The sequence below is a fragment of the Crotalus tigris genome, unplaced genomic scaffold (assembly GCF_016545835.1).
Source record: "Crotalus tigris isolate CLP2741 ecotype Arizona unplaced genomic scaffold, ASM1654583v1 scf7180000018101.4720394464:4744507, whole genome shotgun sequence".
In the NCBI taxonomy this organism is placed as follows: Eukaryota; Metazoa; Chordata; class Lepidosauria; order Squamata; family Viperidae; genus Crotalus; species Crotalus tigris.
In genome coordinates, this window is record NW_024096823.1 from 4,114,713 (window position 1) to 4,137,994 (window position 23,282).

The 23,282-nt window shown below is 37.8% G+C and overlaps 1 protein-coding gene across 24 annotated transcripts in view; it reads left to right on the forward strand.

Moving 5' to 3' along the window:
* Positions 1–23,282, forward strand: part of ELAVL2 (ELAV like RNA binding protein 2) — a 193,704-nt gene that overhangs the window by 135,254 nt on the left and 35,168 nt on the right. For 20 of the 24 annotated variants that reach the window (XM_039347841.1, XM_039347848.1, XM_039347849.1 and 17 more), the window contains one exon: positions 14,172–14,246. The exons of the other annotated variants lie outside the window; for them this stretch is intronic. In XM_039347841.1, the coding sequence (XP_039203775.1) occupies positions 14,172–14,246 (75 nt within the window). The remainder of the gene's footprint in view (positions 1–14,171; positions 14,247–23,282) is intronic. 24 annotated transcript variants of the gene reach the window in all.

Consider the following 23,282-nt stretch of genomic DNA (forward strand, 5'->3'; position numbering starts at 1 on the left):
TTTTGCTTGTCAGAAAGTCGCAAAAGGTGATCACATGACCCTGAGTCACGGCAGTTGTCATAAATATGAGTCAGTTGCCAAATGTCTGAATTTTGATTATGTGGCCAGGGGGATACCTCAGTGGTCATAAGTGAAGAACAGCCATAAGTCACTTCTTTTCAGTGCCATTGAAACTTTGAATAGTCATTAAACTAATTGTTTTAAGTCAAGGACTACCTGTATTGGGGCAGAATAATGGATACTAGTCTCTAGCAAGGAGGATTCATTTTATAGTGTACTTCTGCTTCCTTTAAGAAGGAAGAAACAAAATAAAATGTAATGCATAGCGAAGCAATTTAATGAAGAAAAGTTGAAGAAAAATGAGCCAGCGTAGTTGAGATTATCTGTAAAACTCCTTAAAGTAAATAATAATGCTAATAGGGATTGACAGGGCTTTTTTTGTCATAGAACACCCAGAACGGAGTTCCGGCACCTTTTTGGGATGGAACCTTGTAGGGTAGGCAAGGCGGGCTGCATGACGTGTGAGTTCCGGCACCTTATTTTTTTTTTACAAAAAAAGCACTGGGGATTGAGCAGATCTTGGCAACATTTCTGGAAAATTTCAGGTCTGAATGTAGGAAGTGAGCGGTTTTGATTTTGGGCCACCCAGCACGGCTAGTAAGAAATAACTACATAAGGGCTGCATACTAATAACCAGGGCAATGGAGTAATATGTAAGTAAATACAATGTGTTCTGAATAGGGGATAAACGGGTAACAATGTAATTTAATTTTCTGCTAGTCTCTTGTATATTTACACAGAGGGACTGAAGGGATACTATGCCAACTTCTTAAAAATGTCACTGCTTTTTTAGATTCATATTGGCTTATGGGCAACAGTTAAAAATGTTTTCAGTATAACAGAAATAGAATCCATTATATATATATAATGGATATATTATAAGTCATAATTATATCAATCTTACAATAGCAATCACCAGCAAGACAACGTTCACACACCAAAGGCCCTCTGGAATAATTTGATTTTCAATGCTTCTGAAAGGCTGTCAAAGTGTATGCAACTCTCGTATCTACAGGCAGGCTGTTTCATAATCCTGGGTCCATAACAGAAGAATATTTAATAACCATAACTTAGGCTTCAGTCTTTTTAGTGTGGCATCATGTTTTCTGGTATGATTATTAAAATACTGAGTTTGATCTTTTATTCTTCAGATAGCCAAATAGGCTACAATGAGTAGTAACTTATTCATGAATGTCACATTTTGGGCCATGTATTTATAGAATTGTCAGACTTAATTCTGGATGAAATATTTAATAAAAGGAAAAACTCTGCTTTCTCACTATATCAATCCACTATGTATATATCCAAGTGAGTGGGATGCAAGACACACTGTCCTGGTTAGAAAAATAATATCTAGATTTGTTAGCCTTATGGTGGCGCAGTGGTTAGAATGCAGTGTTGCAAGCTGACTCTGCCCAAAGCCAGGAATTTGATCTTCACCGGCACAAGGTTGAGTCATCCTTCTGAGGTCGGCAAAATGAGGACTCAGATTGTTGGAGGAAAATGCTGAAAACAGCTTAGAACAGGGGTCTTCAAACTTGGCCCTTTTATGACTTGTGGACTTCAACTCCCAGAATTCCTCAGCCAAGCACGCTGGCTGTGGAATTCTGGGAGTTGAAGTCCACAAGTCATAAAAGGGCCAAGTTTGAAGATCCCTGGCTTAGAGAGTGCTGTAAAGCACAATGAAGTGGTATATAAGTCTAAGTGCTATTGCTATGTAGGCCAGACAGGAAACTTGACCAGATGAGCTAGTTCTACTTTATTATAAAGTTATATTAACATAATCTTGCAAGTCTGAAAGTTTCTCTGTCCCCTTTATAGCCCAAGAAACTAGGGAGACTTTCTTCTGAGTCTCTTGCCCTGTCCATATTTCTCCTGCAAGCTAAGTTGCCTTTTATTTCATTGGTTGGGTCTCAATCTATCTCCCAAAGTCATTCACACATGCTATTACAGGATTAGAGATACTGCTTACAAAGAATAGGATGAACACGCTTGTAATAATACTGTGCTTTGGCTGTACTTGTGGCATCGTGGTAAGAATGTGCCATAACTGACCCTTTCTCTTAGCAAGAAATGTGACATAACGTAGGTACAACTACAGCTAGTAAACTACTCTACCCCTACTAAAAAGTGAAAGTATTAGCGGTGGAGGTCAATATTCTAGGCACATTTCATGATAATCATATAGAAGATTATGATGTGAAATATAAGAGAAATAAATGATAAAGAGTAGGAAATAAATTAAGGAAAAAAACCAGTTATGCTGTATTTCTGAAATTAGCCGAAATGGGAAAGATTTAATAGTTCTGAATGAAGATGGAGTGGAGTTAATATATGCATAGAACTGAAGGGCTAAGTTTAATTATGAATCAGTGAGTTAAAAGTCTGTTAGAAGACATGAATTTGGTATCATGTAGATTACTGTGAGAGCATTTTAAAATAGAAATCTGATTATTGTTAGTAAATGCATGATCTATTCCACTTAATGCTGTTAAAGGAAGAATGAGAGATGCATTTTTGAGAAAAATATGCAACATAATGTGATTAGGGAGGGGAAAGGGATTCTGTTAAATGACATAAAGTAAGATAGTTCATAAAAAGTTATTGAATCATTTAGAAATCCAAGTATGAATGAGAATGTACAGAAAAAGGTATCTTTGTTTTTGAATGTATATTTTAAGGATTAGGCTATTCATGCATATAAAAGGTAAAGAAATGAATATAAAATTGAATGCATATTGATTTCACTGTTTATGATAAAAATGGAGGGAAGTAGTGAAGGACACATGAGGTGAGTGTAAGAGAGAACATTTTTTGTTAGTATCAAAAGTGGAGCTTGGGAAAGTGGGCATGGAAGAAAAGTAAAAATAAGAATATACAGTCTAGATGAAAAGACTAATACTAAAGGAATAGAATTTGTGAATTTTGTATAGAAGAAATATTAAAAGATACATCAGTGTCCGAGGACAATGAATGGAAAGTGGATATAAGAAAAAAAAGATGTGGAAAAAAATCGCACAGTGGAAAGAAATATCAAGCAAAATCGTGGTGTGGGAAGCTATGCTAATGGGAACTGTGGCACGGGATGCATGGGCAATGATCTAACAAGGAAGATAAGATTGCATTCTAGAGTGGTATTGTAGAAGATAATAGTAAAGAATGTAATCAAAGAGATCAAGGAATTGTGAAGATTAAAAGACAGAAAGAAAATGCAGAATGATTTATTGTTTTCAAAGTTTGTGAAGAGAGCTATCCAGATGGAATAGCAAAGTGATGCAAAGTAATGAAGAAAAGTGGAGACCAGATGTTATTCTTCTGCAGGTCATTGAGAAATGTATGAATGTGAGAAATCAAGTTTATTGTGCATTTAATGATGTAGAGGAAGCATATGATAACAGTGAATCTACTTGTACTGTAACGTGTTTTCTATGAAAATTGCACTTGAAAAAATGTGAGAAAGATAGGATATGAAGAAAGTAAAACATGCAAGAAGGGAAAAAGCAGAATGCTTAAGGAATAGTTAAACATTGACCAAACAATAAGACAAAAATAAATGATGTCTACTAGATTATGCATCATATTTACCCATCGGTGTACAAGGAATGCTTGTAGTGGCATTGCAGTGTGTTGATTGGGCCACAAATGGAAGCTGAATGAATATGATTGAATGCAAAGTTGAACTGGTTTAGTCATACAGAGAGAATGAATGTCACAAATCACAAAACAAATATGTGAACAAATATGTGAAAGAATGAATGGGTCATGTGGAAGAGGAAAAATTGTGCCTAGATGAGATTCTTAAAATGAAAAAAAGGAAGGAAGGTGGCATTGTATGAAGTGGCATATAAATGTGGTGGAAAAAAGAATGGTTGGTAGAGATAAAAGGGTTTAATTTTATTGTAGATATTGCTCACATAAACCAGATTTAGCTCTTTTTCTTATCTTTCATGCCTTTATTTTGGCAGCCTTTGTCTTTTTCAAATGTTTACTCAAATGATGGATAAACATCTCTGGTTCCATGTAAACAGCTTTACGTCCATGTTGATATTTTGTTTATATACATTTAGATACTGTCCAGTCCCTGAGACATTCTTAACTTTCTAAATCTGATCTCTTCCTTCTATTTTCTTCTAGTTTTAAAAAATATTATAAACTTTTTAGATCAGTGCTTCCCAAACCTAAATAAATGACCCAGAATTGGGTAAAAGTGATTTTTCTTTAGGTAACAACACCCGAACCATGAATGGTTTTACAAAGCTTAGGTTAATGATCAAGCTTAGGATAAGGAATCAATGCAAAAGGTTATTTGAAGAAAAGAAGAACCATGTGGAATATTTCTGATTAACAATTCACAAGGAAAATCCTGTGGGAACTGGGAGGGGGGGCTATTTGCAGACATCTACATGTGGAAGTAGGGTTTTCCAGTCTTACCTTTATAAAGAACACGACTGTTTTCTGAACCCAGAAAATGGCTTTGGATAATGAAGGAAAAAGTTTAGGAAGCACTGACTTAGAATAGTCAGAAACCACTGATTTGTAAAATAAGTACATCTTTGTATTTATAAAAGATATAAAGGGAATGGAGCGCTATAAATAAGCTAAGTGTTATAAATTGTTTCAAAACATACTTCTCTTTGTAAAACATGTTTTTACATTTTCCCTAAAATACGAGTCTAAATTTTATGTAACAAGAAATTTCCATCTCTTTGTAGAGAGTAATGTGTCAATCTCTGTTTTGAATGGGTTACTTACATAAACCACTAGAGGGCACTAATTTACTACCCAGTATAGTTATCTGCTGGAAAAGAATTAAACTTTCACTGTGTTTTGGATTTGTTGATTGATTGATTTGATGGCAGTGTTAATAAATTGGCACAACCAACACTTAAGTAAATAATAAGACAAGGGGAAACTCAACTCTTTCTCTTGATTTCAAATTCTGGTACCATATATTTTGGGTGAAATCTTTTTTCCCCCTACAGAGGATATCAATACTTTGCTAATACTTTGTTTTGCTAATATGAAGTATATAGCCATCTAAAATTTTGTTTCTCATGCTTTTGTCATGCAGAGGATTGATAAAAATTGGATAATCAATTTTTTTCTTTCTCCATGCTGTTCTTATAAACACTTGTATATTGACCTTTAAGCATTGAACAATGCCTTTTCTTAGAAATAAACCATAGCTTAGTGGAGAATATGATTTAGTTCTTATATGACATGTTAGATAACTCTGAACAAACCATAGAGCAGTGATGGCGAACCTTTTAGAGACTGAGTGCCCAAAAACTGGCCCCGTCCCTGCTCCACCCTCTGCCCTGCCCCGCTCCACCTCCTCATCCCCCACCCCACCTGCCCGCAGGACCACTCACCGCCTCCAGGGCCCGCTGATCACCCAGGCAGCCCAACAGCGCTATGGAGGTCACGCCTTCTGCCCGCGCCCTGCAGCATCAATTGTGTACGATGGGGTGAGAGGACAGAGTCTTATCTATTGTGCCTGGCTGCCATGTCCTTGGTTGTGCTGCTTCGTTTGGGCCACGCTCAGGGGCGACTCTCCTTCAGGGGGGCCTGCTGGAGAGGAGGGGGTTGCGGCGGGAGGCGAGGCTGGGGCAACGGCACGTGTGCCCACAGAGAGGGCTCCGAGTGCCGCCTCTGGCACCCGTGCCATAGGTTCGCCACCACTGCCATAGAGCATAACTAAAGCAGACTTCTGGATGATAAACTGATGATAGTAAGACTTGCTTCGTACTGTCTACTACAGAGGTCCCCAACCTTTTGGGCACCAGGGTCTGGTTCCATAGAGAGAGGTTTTTCCATGGACTGGAGGGGGTGTGATTTTGTGTGCTGCCTGCATCCCAAGGATGGGGCTTTGCTTGTTTGTGCGGACCGGTTGCTGGCATGCCGCAGCCCGGTACCGGTCCATGGACCCTGGGTTGGGGACCCCTGGTCTACTAGATAATTCTTCACCGTTCGCTGTTATTATTAGCTATGGGATATGTCTTTGCAAGGCTGATTTAGTAATGGTGAAGAGTACACTACCGAAGACTGGCAGTCTTCTAGCAGTTGTTTGGACTTATAAACGTGATGTAGTAATTTCCACAAATTTAAAAGCTAACATGAAGGCTTGGGATTGTTTCTCACGTGCACACCACCCTGTTTCCCACCTCCCCCATTTCTTCAGCCTAACTGTCTGCTGGCTATTATTATAAGAGTGGAAAAATGGAAGTACTGTACATTTTTATTATTTACTGTATTATTACTAAACCAGTCACTCTAGGGATTTTTCTTGATGCTTTCTTGGTTGCTTGTGGAATCCTGGCTCCTGGCCTTTTATGCACTGAGCAAATTAATTTGCATATATAGAAACTCTTCAGTGGTGTACCATTCATATATTCAGAAACATGCAGTGGGTCTGCTGCCGCAGCTATTGTTATCATGTTGGCTATGAAATTCTGGAAATTGCCAGAGATCCATCCAATGTAATTGCAAGATGGACTTTATTACAGTATTCCATTAGAAAACATTCTCAGAGCAGGAGTGCAAAGAATGTATCCATGCATCAGTAAATGAGCACAATAAAAGGGAAGTCAAAGCTTTGTTACTTAGGGGCAGCCTGGGAAAAGAGGATTGCTTACAACCTATTCAATGGCATTCAGTAATGGTGACCCTTCCTGAATTACAGAAAAGATTTAGTTTCTTCTTCTTGCTCAGACCTGACTTGAGAAGGTTGATACAGCGCCTTCTCTCAAGAGTTTTCTAGAGCAGATTTTGAAGCCTGATGCATTCTCAAGGGATTCGACTAGCATCTTACTATACTAGGCTGTAAAGCAGTGGTTCTCAACCTTTTTAATGCCGCGACCCCCCCCCCCAACCAGTTGTAAGTCGAGGACTAGCCAACCAGTCATAAGTCGACTTTCCCTGCCCGGGAGCGCCGCACATGCGTGGTGCTGCCCCCTGTGCCGGTCGAGTAGCTGGCAAGCGGCAGAGACGGCGCAGGCTGACCACCGGCTGGGCCACCAGCTGGCCCAGCCCAAGGGAGGTAAGGCACTCGCCAGGCCCCACGTGCGCCAGCAACCCTCCCTGTGCCCGCCGGCCTCCCACCTCCCACTCCTGGCCCTCTTTTACTTACATTTTTAGTAGTTGCTCAGCAGGGAGGGGTGGAAGCTTCCAGACAGCTCACCTTCGCTGCAGACAACTTGCAGCACCATTTGCAGAATGGGACTTTTGGCGGGCTCAGCAGGGCAGAGACAGCCTGGATAATTCCTATTGGCTTTTGAAAGCCAATAGAATTAGACTCTATTCAAGAGAGTCTATTCTATTGGCTTTCAAAAGCCAATAGAATAAAAGGGAGTAGCACAGCTAAGGAAAAGGGAAAAAAATGGCGGACTGTGTTGTTTGGCGACCCCCATGAAATGGTCATTCGACCCCAAATGGGGTCCCGACCCACAGGTTGAGAACCACTGCTGTAAAGGAATCTCTGGCATCAACATGAATGTGATTTTTTTTTTTTTTTTATGCTGCTCAATTCCCAACAATTCAGTATAAGTTGTTGGGAGTTGTACAAATATCATCAATCATGTAGCAAAGTAGTTCATGTTTTGCGGACCTGGACAAATTAACTGCAGTCTGTCGCAACATGATAGTCCATCCCATTTTGCACTGGAAATGGCCTTGGGACATATACAGAAGTCCCTGTTACTAAGTAGAATGGTTTGACTGCTCTGCCCCAACAGATAGAATTAAGACCCCATTTAACTTTGTGGTTTAATTTTTACTAGTTCAGTTTGATAAAATAAGTAGTCTGTTGAGAGATGATTTGAAAGCACATTCATTTTCTTTATAGTTAAAGTTGTCCACTTAGCATTCTGGTCTACACATACTAGATATAGATGGCAATAATAATTAATTTTCTGTGGATGATGCATGCGAATATGGCGTGGCTGATTCTATTCTAGAAGATATGCAGGTTCAGTCGCATTGTTTGTTTGTTTCATAGGAGAATAAGGTTGTGCAGCAGAATGAGCAGAGAGATTATATCAGGTGGCATCTCTTAAGAATCCAAGCTACTATTTTTTTCTGAGGTCATGAAAAATATTTGAAAGAAGTGCTTTACCAAGCATTTTAGTACTAGTGGAACAGCCCCCCCCTTTTAAGTATTAAAGTAGCTTCTTCTACCAGGTATGCCCAGCAAATTGGGCTGGGACAATAAGCGTAACCAAATGTATGTGCTTGCAGACAGCCTTTGAAGCAAATCAGTAAGCATTCCAGAGGATGCAGTTGCTTTAAAGCTGCAAGATAAGAAGTGAAGCTTTAGTGCTTCCAGAAAAGGAACTTTATGAAGCATTTCTTTTTCAGATGCTTGGCTTGACCTCTTTTTTTTTTTTTAACCTTCCTGCTTTTTACTGCGTTATAGCTGAAGACTTGGAGCAAGAAGGGATATGGTGTGGATTGATGATATTCCCATTTGATGTGCACTGTTAGCTTTGTTTGTAATATGTGTTTTTCCCTCCCACATGATGTTCTTTCTGATTTTTAAAAAATGTTTCAGGTTTTGTTCTGGTTTTAATTGTGTGGCACATAAAATTGGCTTTGAGTTAGGTTAAAACTCAAAATTATAAACTTCACTTTTTTAAGTGTTGAGTTTTTCAATTTCAGAAAAATAAGATTTTACTAGAGTATTTTCTAAAGAAAGCAATTCAAGCACCTTCCAGTTATGACTCCACATTCTTTTCCATTTTTATTGATGATCTGAAATAAAAATGTTATCAAGACTGTCATACATTTCAAGTCTTTCAACAAGATGAACAAAGTATTAAGCTCGTTCTGGTAACAAACAAGTTTTTTTGTTATTCATCTGTTTATTCAGAACTTAACATCTGCTAAATAATTCCGATCTTAGCTATACATTCCAAATTGGAAGAGTTCTGGGAATATAGGTCTGCGTGCATATACACACATCCCCCAAACAAAACCAGTACAAACCAAAAAACGCATATTACAGCTTTTTCTGTTGCAAAACGCCCATGCTATATTGATATAAACACTGGGCACTTACTAAAATACTCATAAGCATTGGGCAATATAATAGCAGAGCCTCAAGGATGCTATGTGATGTCCTATATGCCTTTTATCTATTCCTTTATTGAAGAAGTTTATTCAGTGGAGGTTTTTGTTACAAAACCAACTTTTGTTCTTTCTGTATAATTAAGGAATGTCTCCCTGGAATGTGCCATTTCTTCTCTCTCGAAATCCCATAGAATAATTATAATAGGTTTAAATGGATGAAAATCCAAATAACACTTAATATTTCTTATTTGTTGTTGGAGTTTCTGAGTTCCATTGGCTGAGATTCAGCAGGTAAAGGCTAATGTATAGTGCTAGATATCGGGTAGATTCATTTCCTGATTTTGCTTTTACTAAAGACGTTGTAGCAATGGGTTAATGGGCAAAGGTATAAGCTATCTTGAAATGTAACTAGCTCATTAGGGACACATTACTATAACTCCTTGGATTGCTAGGGATTCCATGTGAAAGTAATGGTCTGATTGGACTTTGGTCTCTTAATTGCATAGGCCTAACTCCACTTAGCTGCTGCTTCTCTCAAAAATATCTAATATGTCCATAAAATGTTTTCAAATTGCAGAGATAAGGAGGACCAATTAAAAACAAAATGTAATAGCATGATCTTTCTTTGCTTCATGAGATTCCCTACATGATTCTCTGGAAGGTCTTAAATTGAATTACATTTGGAATTAAGATGGAAAAGAGAAGCATCAGCTTACTGACATGTTAGCTTTTTTTCAGCTGGAATACAGAGAAGGCTAAGAGTGAACGTAACAGTGGTTGTACAATCCTGTCTCGGTAGAAATTAGGTATCTTGTGTTTTAATCTGGCCTGGAAAATCTAGAATTTATTAAGGGCAAGTCTTTTCTTAATTCAGTCAGGATAGTATTGTACAATGAATCTTTTCTTAATTCAGTCAGGATAGTATTGTACAAGTGAAAAGGTCTGTATGACCTTCCATTAAATAGGGAAATAGATTCACCTTGAGCGTTCCCCGTAGCCCAGAGAAGTAAATTCTTATTTTCCTACCTATTGGTTGCCTCTTTTTTGGAGAATGTAACTGCTCTTATTTGTTTATCACATTTATGCCTGCTGCAGTCAAAGAGGGTTCTCAGTGGATTATGGTAATCAAGAGCAACCAGACAAGGCACTCAGAATTAAACCATGCACCTTTAAAGTACAATAGAGGCTAAATCCATAAACATAAAAGGCACATACGGGTGTCTTGTCATTCACAGAGATCTCTCAGAATAACTCTGTTTTCAAACATTTCTAGAAGGGTAAAGCTACAGAGAGCAACCTCGATTTTAAAAGAGCAGTCTTGCTGGTGTGCTGATATTTTGAAACTCCTGGCTTGAGCAGAGGTGTTTGTCCAATGAACATTTATTAAATAAATTAAAATTAAATAAATAAATTAAACATTTATTAAATAAATGAGCAGGAGGTGGACTAAAAGACCTCTAAAATCAGGCCTATGATTCCATAAGCTATCCCTGTTTTTCTTGCTGTCTTTGGGACTGAAGCCCCTTTATACCAATAGAATTTTCCCCCCTTCACTTGGATATGCGTTCATCTTTCATCTCTTCCTTCTTCAAATTCTTAGTAGTTTATATTGCAATCTTGCCTTATTTTACTTGTTCTATAGTATTTTTCTCTTCTGGAAAATCTTTTGCTTCCATTAATCTCATAAGTTATAACTACAGACTGCTGTCCAGTCATTTTGTTATCTGTATGAGGCTGGTTGAAGAAATCAGGAATGGTATGAAAAAATCAGGAATTTCAGTGAAGAGAACAACTGGCAAGGTCAGGCTTCTTAGTCATGAGGTTACTAGAACAGTACTTTTGAGAGATCCAAGTCAGCCTTGATGGCTCAATTTTTCCTTGGTTAGAATAGTTGAAGGATGTTGTTGCTAAACTCTCCAAAGCTTATTTTGCTTTTCCCCCTGTTGGTTTTCATTCCATTTTATGAAAGTACCTGTTTTAGATTTTTTTTTTTTTTGTAGAGAAATTATCATCATTGATGTTCTGTTTAATGAGTTACACGTGTTGTGTGAATGTAGTATTTTGGTGTATGATAATCCCTTCAGTTGACTATAGCCTTCCAACTCTGTTTAAAAGAGTTAGGAGATCAGCTCTTAATTAGCAGTAGTCCATCTGCAGATTGATAGACCAATGGCATAAAGTAATGTGCAGAATTGTCCCTTTTCTTCAAAGGGTTCTGGTTAGGGGTTAATCATCTGAAAATAATGGCCATGCTACATCTTCTTGATTGAAGGATGGGAGTGATTGATCTTCCCCCAAAGATTTACCAAGCAAATCTTTTGCCATAAATTGCAAAGTCAAAGAACTAAAAATCATGACCATTCTCCTACATTATTCTAATGCATACTAATTTTTGTGCTTCCCTCATTGGACTCATTAACCCTTGTTCGGCAGTTAGGAGTAAACAAGGCAGAGTAGTTCTTTCTATTTTTCATGAAGTACCTTATGCCGTCAGCATAAGAAGTTGGATTTTTAAAATACATCTAGTTCCTTCTGCTTTTGGGGTGGGAAAATAACACAATGACAGAACAATCACAGTCGCATATATTCTAGGTCTGCTATATGTCATTTCAGTTAAAAAAAGAGATGGGATAAGAGAAACTTGGAGAAACCTTGGATGATCCCTTATCTAATAGAGAAGACTAATTTAGTTCAAGATAAGTTTATGTGTTTGCATGTTAACATCCTAAAGCAGTGGGTTATGATTTGAATCTTAAGTCTTGGGGATCCGTGGCCATGGTCCGTGGCCACAAAAGGTATTTAAAGGGAGTCTGTAGTGAAGAAAAGTTTGAGAACCATTGATCTAGAGCAGTGTTTCCCAAACTTGACAATTTTAATTCTGGGAGTTGAAGTCCTCATGCCTTAAAATTGTCAAGTTTGGGAAACACTGATCTAGAGCAGTGATGGCGAACCTTTTAGAGACCGAGTGCCCAAACTGCAACCCAAAACCCACTTATGCATCGTCGGGTGCTGGGTGGGTGTGGCCCATTGGATGGGTGTGGCCCATTGGGTGGGCATGGCTGCGGTGGTAACGGCAGACTGGGTGGGACTAAAAAGTTCAATCAATCAATTCCAACTTTGCAAGATCTTTTTTTTCCCCACGAGAAGTTGAAATTGACTGATTGATTGAATCTTTTTTTTTTTTTTTTGCACACAGCAGCGGAGGCCTAAAGCGAAAAGGTTTTATAAAACACAGCTGAAGGCCTAGGTCTGGGGTGACGGCATACGTGCCCACAGAGAGGGCTCTGAGTGCCGCCTCTGGCACCTATGCCATAGGTTCGCCACCACTGATCTAGAGCAATACTTCTCAAACATTTTGATCTCAATATGTATCTATTAATACATCAAATTGTACCTATCAATAATTAAATCTGAGAAAAAAATTTTAAAAAAATTATTTGATTTCATGGATGCCCTGACATGGTCTTGGATTCTCAAGGGTCCCCAGAGCATATTTTAAGACAGGGGTCTTCAAACTTGGCCCTTTTATGACTTGTGGATTTCAACTCCCCGAATTCCTTAGCCAGGCATGCTGGCTGAGGAATCCTGGGAGTTGAAGTCTACAAGTCATAAAAGGACCAAGTTTGAAGACCTCTGTTTGAGAACTGCTGAATTTCAGAATAATATCTATATTATATTACCTAAGCTCTCATTGTCTGCTACAGTGTTGGTGTGTCTTAAATTTTTCATTACTAACTGGAAACATTTGAACCAAGGTAAAAAAAAAATGGAAAAACTGCAGTAGCACAGGATGGAAGGAAATATTGTAATGCTGCCAATAGTTTTTATATACTTGGCGGCTGACTTTTCTTCTTTTTTAAATGAATATTGAATGACAGTTTCTGTGGTTTAAGTGATTTTAATTATAGGAAAGCAGGGAATAAGCTATTTAAAAACAGAAATGCTGGATGACCCTTAAAAACCTTCGTGTCTTAATACTAAGCTTTTTGTCACTTGATGATAACTTCAGTAAACACATATTTTTCTTTTTAAATATTTAAAATAGCATCCCAAACAATTCCCAGGTATAAGTGTTCCAGCAAGAACAGAGAACACTTAAATATCAGCTTTCCTTAAATAGCTTCATGTTCATCCCCAGTCACCAGAATAGTAACAGATTTAAAGGCATAGTCCTATTTTTCCCTACCAACTGTTGAGTTGTAAATTAGTGTTTCATGCTCTTTATAGTGGTAAAAATAGTTTTTAACAATTGGTGTTACTTTATAAAATCTGTACATTTTTCCCTACATTCTTTCAAATTTAGTAAATATCGTATCTATAGTGAAAGAGAGAGAAAGATGCTCTTGACTATTCATACATCAGTTCATTTATTTCAAACATTTATGCGCTAGCTATCTTAAACAGTTAATTCTAGACTGCAAAGAACCCATTTGCAAACAGCAACATAAAACAATCCACTAAACAATGTTAAAATAATCCAGAAAGAGGAGGGAAATGCTAAGGCATCATATAACAAGCTTGCAAACCAGACACACTTATATTGGGCTTAATATAATGCCTACTGAGAAAGTTCTTAACAGCCTTCCATCTAATATTTTTAGAAAGTGGTATTTCTCATTTGAAACAATCATTGACTAAATTGTCATACATATCATGCACAATTGGAGTTCTCAGGGCTGCAGCCAAAGACCCTCAGAAAGTTGGCTACTGAGTTGTAATTTTTAATGGTACAAAAAAGGAAAAATATTAAATACATGGGGAGCATTGATATAGACTATATTTGTATTCAATGCACTTTGGTTCACTTTTAAATTATATCAGATTTAATTTACACACACATACTGTACATACGCTATTCTTAAATATAAGGAGGCTTAAATAGCTAATAAAGTTACTAATGAGAATATAGTTCCAGCTGTGCATATTTTTTTTCTTGATTTTTTCTTATAAATAGTAATGCAAAGCTTATCAACAGTGGCAAAACATTGGAAGTAGAAAATAAAGTGCAGCCACTTAACCTACCCTTTCCATATAATTTCATGTAGGAGAAGGAGAGGCAGAACCTGGCGGTGGAGTCAAGAGAGGAATCAGTCTGGAGCTGTTATGTTTCCACAAGCGAAGTAAATCCAACCATTCTTGAATTCCATTAACTCTTATCTAGCACCAACTAAGTTGACTAGATTTTTTTGTATAGGCATGAGCAATAAATTGGCTTAACTGAAACTTAACATGTTATCCTGGTTCATCATACCTGACATTTCATGAACAAGGCATGGTGATTGTACAATGAAAAAAAATATTTCAGTGAATTTGGATAGACAGGATCATTACTTTGTTCAAACACCATATAATAACTTCGGTAATAAATTAATAGTGACTTCATTGATTTTTACCATATAATAGTCTTGCATTATAATTTTCTGAGTGGATTTGGTATAGTATAATTCCTCCTTTTCTAAAAGTTCTTAATGTTAACTAGCATTGTTAGTTTTGTGGCTAGAATATATAAAAATATCTAAGAAATACAGAACAAAGTTTTTAATTTTTAAACATTCATCCTTAAAGATATTAATGAACAAGAAGATTTGTTTTCAGCATTTTTTTAAAAAAAAACTGGTTAGACTCTTAATGTTATTTTGGTTTCTGACTATAACTTTTCATGTTGGATGTACTAAAGTCAGAAACTTGAATGCTTTTTAATTTAAATAGAAAAGAGGAGTATGATTAGCTTGGCTTTTATGTCTCTACTAGGAAAAGCTTTTGCTTTCTAAGCTTAGAAGAAGCATAAGAAGTTTACACAAAGGATTCAAGACAGAACTGACCATTGGATATTTGAGAAACATGACTGGTGGTGACATCAGTTTTTTCTTTTCCTCACTACCTTCACTGTTATTTTCTTAAGTTGCATTTCCTTTGGGAATGTCATCTATTCATAGAAAAAGTCTGGCATGGAAGCAGGAAGATAGTTGGATCATCCTACTAACTTATTTCTTGCTTGTAGGATTTTAACGCCTTGATTTTGTGTATCTGTAGCTCATAATCCAGATAGTTCTCTGCTTATTCTTAGTGTAAAAATACATTACCTTAGACCAGAGGTCCCTAACCTTTTGGGCACCAGGGACCGGTTCCGTGGAGAGAGGTTTTTCCGTGGACCGGAGGGTGCGTGGTTTTGTGTGCTGCCTGTATCCCGTGGATGGGGCTTTGCTTGTTTGTGCAGGCTGGTTGCTGACATGTTGCGGCCTGGTACTGGTCCACGGACTGGGCAGTTGGGGACCCCTGTCTTAAGATGACCAACTTTTTTACAATGAAAAGGAGGACACAAATAAATTGAAGAAAAAAATATCGTAAAAGCTGGCCTGGCCCATGGAAGGTCAACCACCCGCCATGCCCCCACCCAAAGCCGCCCTGCCAGCACCACTACCCTGCCGTGTAGAGGGGTCCCCGTGGCTCCCAAAGCACCAGCCGTGCCAGCTCTGGGGGGCAGCCCACCGTCGACACACCCCACCTGCAGCCGCCCTGCCAGCACCACTGCCCACCCTGCGCAGCCCTGTGTAGAGAGGTCCCCACAAACGGGGGGCAGCCAGCTGCTGCCGCCCTTCACACCCCCGCCTGCAGCACCCCTGCTGCCCCTGCCTCTTGTGTCCACAACCATTATTGCCTTAGCAGAGTTGAAGATCAACAGAAACTTACCGCTCCAGTCTCCTCCAGGTATCTTCAGAACTAACTAGAAGATGGTGTAGTTGGGTAGCAGGGAGGGGAGCAAAGTTCCTGCCAATTCGCCTTCGCTGCAGACAACTTGCATGTGCAAAGTTTGCCGGCCGGGTGTTTTGGCGCACTCAGCAGCAATTCCTATTGGCTTTCGAAAGCCAATAGGGGGAGTAGCACAGCTCATGCAAAAGTTGAAAAAAACCCATCAAAAAAAGGTGCCGGAACGCCGTTCTCAGCGTTCTATGAGAAAAAAAGCCCTGCAGATTAGTCTTCAAATATCAAAAAGGAGGACATGTAGGAGGACACTTTTTGAGGGAGGACAGAACTTACAAAAGGAGGACTGTCCTCCCTAAAGGAGGATGGTTGGTCACCTTACCTGCCTTAGACATTTAACACAATTCTAAGAGTAGTTCTAAGATGTGTGTTACTTCATTGGATTCAGTAGTTCAGTTTTGTTGTCTCCTTTATGTAGGTGACAATTCAGCATTGAAGTTCAAAAAGTTTGCCAATGGTGACTTTAGCCATGCCTGAACTTTTATATTGCGTTCAAATTCTGATGTACAGCAATCATGTTTGATTCATGACAGCTGACATTCCGAATGATGCCCCTGTCGTTTAGTTGTCAAAGTTTGATATTTTTATAATTATTACTCTGAGATAATTGGCACGAAGTTGTTGTATACTGTGTGGCGTGCATATTCACAAATGAATGATTTCAGATAACTTGTGCATGTACATTTTTTTTTTCTTAAAGAAGAAGTGAAATTCTAGTATTGGTGAGCAGAGATGCTGAATTATCCTTCTGTCCTTGAAATGTGAAACTGAAGAAACAAGGTTTCTGCATTTTCATAGGTAATTCAGGTCTAATTTGAGACATCTGATTTTTGTCTTTTCAGGAAATCCTTATTCCATTTTTGTGTTGTAAAATAGAAACTGAATGTCCTCAGCGTGAAACTGCTATAGAATTATCTGATCCCTTGTGGAAATACCTTCTACTCAGTTGCTTTCTCTTTCTCTTTGGTGGTTGTTTGTTTGTTTTTGTTTTTGTTTTGGATAGCGAAAGCTGGATTTGAGGTCGGTCTTGTAATTTACTTAGTGCCTTGTAGATTACATATCCTGCATTTTTTAAATTAACTGAATACATTATTTTTTTCCTTCCTGGCTTGTTGCACTCTTTTGCAAACTAATCTGACATTATAAAATTGATTTTTACTAATGGCATTTGCCTGTCATTGCCAGGGTTGATTTTCAGGCCTTAGCAATTTTCTAAAGCCCTTTCAGGAATATTTGAACTACATCATAACAGTAACTTCAGTATGACCGTATGTATTTTTTAATTTGAGTTTAGCTTGTAGGAATAGCTGTAATGTCTGCTGCTATGCTGAACAAGGAACTGTTAATGACATTAATTCAAATCTTCTCTTAACATAGGGATGTTTGTATCCATTTTATCTAGACCAGCAGTCCTCAAACTTTTTGGTTGCACGGACCAGCAGTGGCAGGGGGGAGATGAAGGGTTTCCATGCTCAACCTTATTCCATGCATGTGTAAATGAAGCTTCACACTCTCACCCACTGCTTGCATGGACCAGTTCCCACCAGGCTGCAGACCCAGGGATTGAGGACCCTTGATCTAAACCAGGGTCCCCAACCCCTGGTCCAAGGACCGGTATCGGGTCACAGCATGCCAGCAACAAACAAGCAAGCAAGCCCCATCCGCAGGATGCAGGCAGCAGATACAACCACGCCCCCTCTAGTCCACAGGAAAAGCTCTCTCCATGTAAGCAGTCCCTGGTGCCCAAAAGGTTGGGGACCTCCGATCTAGGCAATTTTTTACTGTGTTGAACAGCGGTAAACAGTTCTGTGAAATTTCCTAAACATTAGGATGCTGCTCAAAAGTATGATTCCATTATTATTAACATCCCTTTGCCTATTGTTATCATTTAGCTGTGTTTTATAGTTTTTAATAATTATAATAATTGTTGATATTTTGTGTCAGGCACAAAGAATCAGGACTATAATTTAAGTTGCAGTTCAGAAGATTTATTGCTAAAGCCTATAACACAATGTAGTCAACTATAGTTCAGGATTAAATTGGCGCCAAATAAGGGTCAACAGAATTCAAGAGGGGTTGGACTTAGGCCATTTGTGTGAATCAACAACTCTAAAATTGATGATGCACTTAACTCTTTCCCTAACTCTGCCTTCTTGTCTCCTATAATTTGCTAACTTTTGTTTCTTTAACTTCATTGCAGACAACGCAAATTCATTTGTTTTGTACGATGGGCAGCTATATAATGAAATGAAATTCAATGGTGAATTTCCAATGTGAAATCAGTGAAATTCAGTGATGAAAAAAGTAAGGTTCTACATTTAGGCAAGAAAAAACAAATGTATAGGTATAGTATAGGGGGTACCTTGCTCAATAGTAGTAACTGTGAGAGGGACCTCGGAGTCCTAGTGGACAATCACTTAAATGTGAGCCAGCAGTGTGCTGCAGCTGCCAAAAAGGCCAACACAGTGCTAGGCTGCATTAACAGAGGGATAGAATCAAGATCACGTGAAGTATTAATACCACTCTTCAATGCCTTGGTAAGGCCACACTTGGAATACTGCATCCAGTTTTGGTCACCACGATGTAAAAAAGATGTTGAGACTCTAGAAAGAGTACAGAGAAGAGCAACAAAGATGATTAGGGGACTGGAGGCTAAAACATATAAGGAAAGGCTGCTGGAATTGGGTATGTCTAGTTTAATGAAGAGAAGGACGAGAGGGGACATGATAGCAGTGCTCTAATATCTTAGGGGCTGCCACAAAGAAGAGAGAGTCAAGCTATTTTCCAAGGTGCCTGAAGGCAGGACAAGAAGCAACGGATGGAAACTAATCAAGGAGAGAAGCAACCTAGAACTAAGGAGAAACTTCCTGACAAGTTAGAACAATTAACCAGTGGAACAACCTGCCTCCAGAAGCGGTGAATGCTCCAACACTGGAAGTTTTTAAGAAGAGACTGGACAGCCATTTGTCTGAAATGGTATAGGGTTTCCTGCCTGAGCAGGGGGTTGGACTAGATGACCTCCAAGGTCCCTTCCAACTTTATTATTATTATTATTATTATTATTATTATTATTATTATTATTATTATTATTATTATTATTATTATTATTAAAATAACATGATTAAGATATTGCTTTGATCTATAGCAGCATTACTTACTACAGTTGCAATATACATTGATCTTTGGTCTATGACTTCAAAATTACCAAACCCTCTGAAATTTAGTAGCTATGTGATGTCACAATTTTAAATAGTAGACATAATAGCCTCTGAGCTTTCATTATTACATATTACTTGATCACAACTATAACTTTTAGTATAACTCTATAGGAATAGATTCCATTTTGTATAATACCCATAATTTAACTGTCTATCATATTTTGTTTAATTGATATGAGAACCACCTTGCTGAATAATTTATGTAAGCAAAGGATATACAAACTGAGTTATTGCAAAGTCAAGACTCTGATAAAATGCATCTTGCAGAAAAAAGGAAAGACTAATAAGAAATCTCCTATTAATAGATAATATAGAAATGGAATAATGTAATAGAAATAATAAAATGTAAACATATTGGGTAAGATGGTTTCAAACTGCTGTTTTAACAGGGGAGTTCAAATTTTTCATCAGTGATGCCATATTTAAACAATGGGATCTAGAAAAGCTTAATCAAGGACAGTGCTAATCCCCTTCACCGACAGTATTTGTTGGTCAGTGTGAAATAGGCAAATCTATTTTAATACATTGTTTTATTAGGAAAGATAGATCTAGAATCTAAATCATGAGATTGGATAATAGAATAAACACTGCATCTTGCAGGCCAAAAATATAATACAGGCAGTTAGGTTGGGATCAAGAAAATTATGTATTTGATAAAAAATACAACTAGGATATTTTTGAGCAAGTAAAAAGGGTGGTCTTGGAAGCTGTTGTATGGCTTTAGAGAGATGGTAGATTTTACTGAGGATGTCAGCAGTTGATGAATTTGTGCCACATTATTGTTTTATTTGTTTCAGTTGATGCAAGATTACAAAATGGTTGTTAGATGCACTTTTAAATCTTAACCTTATCTAAAGGGAGGCATTTCATGCTCAGATTGCATATTTCAGTGTTCTGAAGACTTGCAAATATTTTGTGTCAACTCTTAGAAAGTTGTCTGCACTTCCAAAGGGTCATCACAGGTCCACCTTGGTTTTCTAATAGCTATGTTACAATTAAGATGATTTTGTTCTAAATAAAACATTTTATGGAAGGGCCGGACCATCTTGTCTATTGACACGATGAAGAAATCATTTCCCTTCAGGTTCCCATACTTCCCGTAAATCTGTTTTATTTAATAGCCTTATACTTCGCCTCATTTGCTCAGACTAAGCAGTGCACCAGCTCCTCTCTGCAGTAGTTTTCCAGAGACATATAGACAGACAGGAGAAGTGGTTTTCCCATTATGTTTTGTGTTTCATGAACAAGTCCATCTTTTATCGTGGTCAACTGAGGGCTTGTTTTGCTCTGTTTTGAGGCAATGTTATTTGGGGATGTGGGGAGTCAGCCGCCCCCAGAGAAGGAAATATTAAAAGGACAGAATATTATATTTCCTCAAAGGATCTTAAAGAGGCAGAAAAGCATGCCCAGTTTTTGTTAATAGCCCCAAGACTCTCTCCCCCAAGCAGAAACCAGCTCTATAGAAATGCAGATTTGATAATCCATTCAGGAAGTTTGGAGCCCTCCAGCTAGAAATTTAGGAAGACAAAGACACCTAAAATCTACATACTCCACCCAAACTCTAAGACAGGACATTACAGGATTAACCCACAGATTCCAAAGGGGCACACTCAGACTCAGATCAAAGTACATGACACAGGAAATACAAAGTTTCAAATAGGAACAGGAAACAACCTCAAGAGCCCCAGAGAGTATAAAAACCCACTCACTACATGTGCTCGCTCTCTTTCTTCCAGAGCCATCTTTCTGTCTGGCTCCCCTCTTCAGTAAACTACAACCTTCTTTCTAAAGCAGTCACCATGTTGTTTATTCCCGGCTTGGACTGAACCCTGATGAAGACTTTTTCTTCTACAGGAAAAAGAATAGGACCAATTCAGGAAAGCTAACAGAACTGTGAATGCCTTTTTAATAAAGTATACTAGGTCTTACCTGTTCTACTCTTTAATCTCACATTAGATTAATCTATTAAGTATTTGTATTCTCCTTTCTACGTTGGATTATTTTTAATGTTCTTCTGATTTATAAATCTGTATACCTCTGTATTTTTTTATTTTCTATTGATTTGACCTACTTACATAGCTGCCATTTCACTCCCTTTCAGGATAAGTAGTATCATGCAAAGCACAGGAAAAGTGTAAAAAATAGAAAGCAAACAGAATTAAAAGCATGAGACAGAAGGTGGGAGAGTAGAAAGTGCAGCTAAATCTAATTTATATCAGTACCTTTTAGTATATTTCTTAATGCCTGTTTATTAGACTTACATGATTACCAAATCAGAAAGATACAAGAAGATATCTTTGTATGTTTTTGGAGCTCACCATTATTTTTACCACATCCATACCTTGCGTCATATATTGGCTTTTTGTTCATTTCACAGGCGTATTTTTGAAAATCTATTATTTCCATCCACTTACAATGGTCTCCATCTCCCCTTTCCTTTCAACCCAGTCACTCTTCCTTTGTACATTTGTTTGCAATATGATCCTCGTTCTTTGTAATCAAAAATGCATTGAAGAACCAAGGAAATTATCCTACGTTCTTATCTAATTCCCTGCTCAGAATCAAACCATTTGCTTAAACACAAATGCTGTTCTTGCATCCATAAACTCCATATAATGCAAGGCATTTTACAACTCAAGCCTATTTACTTTATCATACGCTTTCTTTAACATGTTCAACTATTTCCCTGCTGAAAAGCAAAGCAGTCTAGAGCTATACAGGCATCCTGCCTGTAATAAAGTCACACTGCATTTCCCTAGTTCCGCTTGTTATCAGTTCTTTCCATCAGTCTCTTGGATCTCTTCTGAGGCATACTTAATTATCATTACTTTTGTAATTATTTCTTCCTCTCTCTGTATATCCTACCTGTACTACTTGTCCTACATCTTTCTTTTCAGCATGAATGTAGGGGGAAATAAGCCTCCCTGTGTACAATGTATGACCATTTTTCACACAACTGTTGCAGCATCCCCATGGTCACATAATCAGAGTTCAGATGCTTGACAACTGACTCACATTTATGACAGTTGCAGTGTCCCAGGGTCATGTGATCACCTTTTTGCAACCTTCTGACAAGAAAAGTCAATGGAGAAGCCAGATTCATTTAACAACCATCTTACCACTTGTGATTCACTTAACAACTGTGGCAAGAAGAATTGTAAAACAGGGCAAATTCACTTAACGATTGTCTCACTTAACAACAGAAATGTTGGACTCAATTATAGTGGTAAGGTGAGGACTAGTTTAGCTGGAATACGTAAGTTGGATTAGGGGGTCCTTCACTATGAGTTCGTGCAGGATGTAAATCCTGTTCAGTAAATTATTAAATCATTTCCGTTTCTACTTTGCTTTTAGCAAGCTGTTGAAATGGTTATTTAAGGTTTTTCTACTTGGATAGATTCTTTAGGAACTTGGCAAGCAAGCTGCTGAGGAGAATATATCAGTTTTCTGTCAGCATAGTGCTAATTTTGATCTGTTTCAGTAATATGGCATGTGTTCAGTTCACACAAAAATTGACTCGCTTCTAAAATATCTATCCCTTGTTGATTTTCCAGGGTTGAATCATGAGAATAATGAAATCCTGGAGTCCAAGGGCCCAATATTTTATTCTTTCAAGAACCTCAAGTGTCACTGATATCTTGGTGTATCAACAGCTTCCTTGTGTTGATGCTTTGATGTCTTCCTGGTTCTAGTATTATGAATTGCATTCTTGCTTTGTTGTTTCCTCAATTGAATTCTGCTTACAATACCTACTATTTTCTTAGATATTATATCTCTGCTATTATTTATTATTATACAATGCATGTGCTGGCTATTTTTTAGAGTATATCTTTTGCTTCTGCTTTCTATACATCATTCTTGCATCTTACCATTGTACCATTTTTTTTTTTCATTTATAGATGTGAATCACATGTCTTAATTCTGTCTGCTTATAAACAGCTTTCACAGCAGTGAGAATAGTAGTACATTGCCCCAAAGTAGAGTTCCTCTGATCTTTTAAAGATTAGCTTATTTATTATGAGGAAGCCTTTCATTGACTATAATCTGTTTTGTTAAATCCTTGAAGTATTATCCTTTAAAAAGCAGGTGGATGAAGATGGTTCAAAATGGAACCAAAATGTAATGAAATTACAGGTTTCTGATAATATTATTTAACAGTTTTCTTGTGCCTGGGTG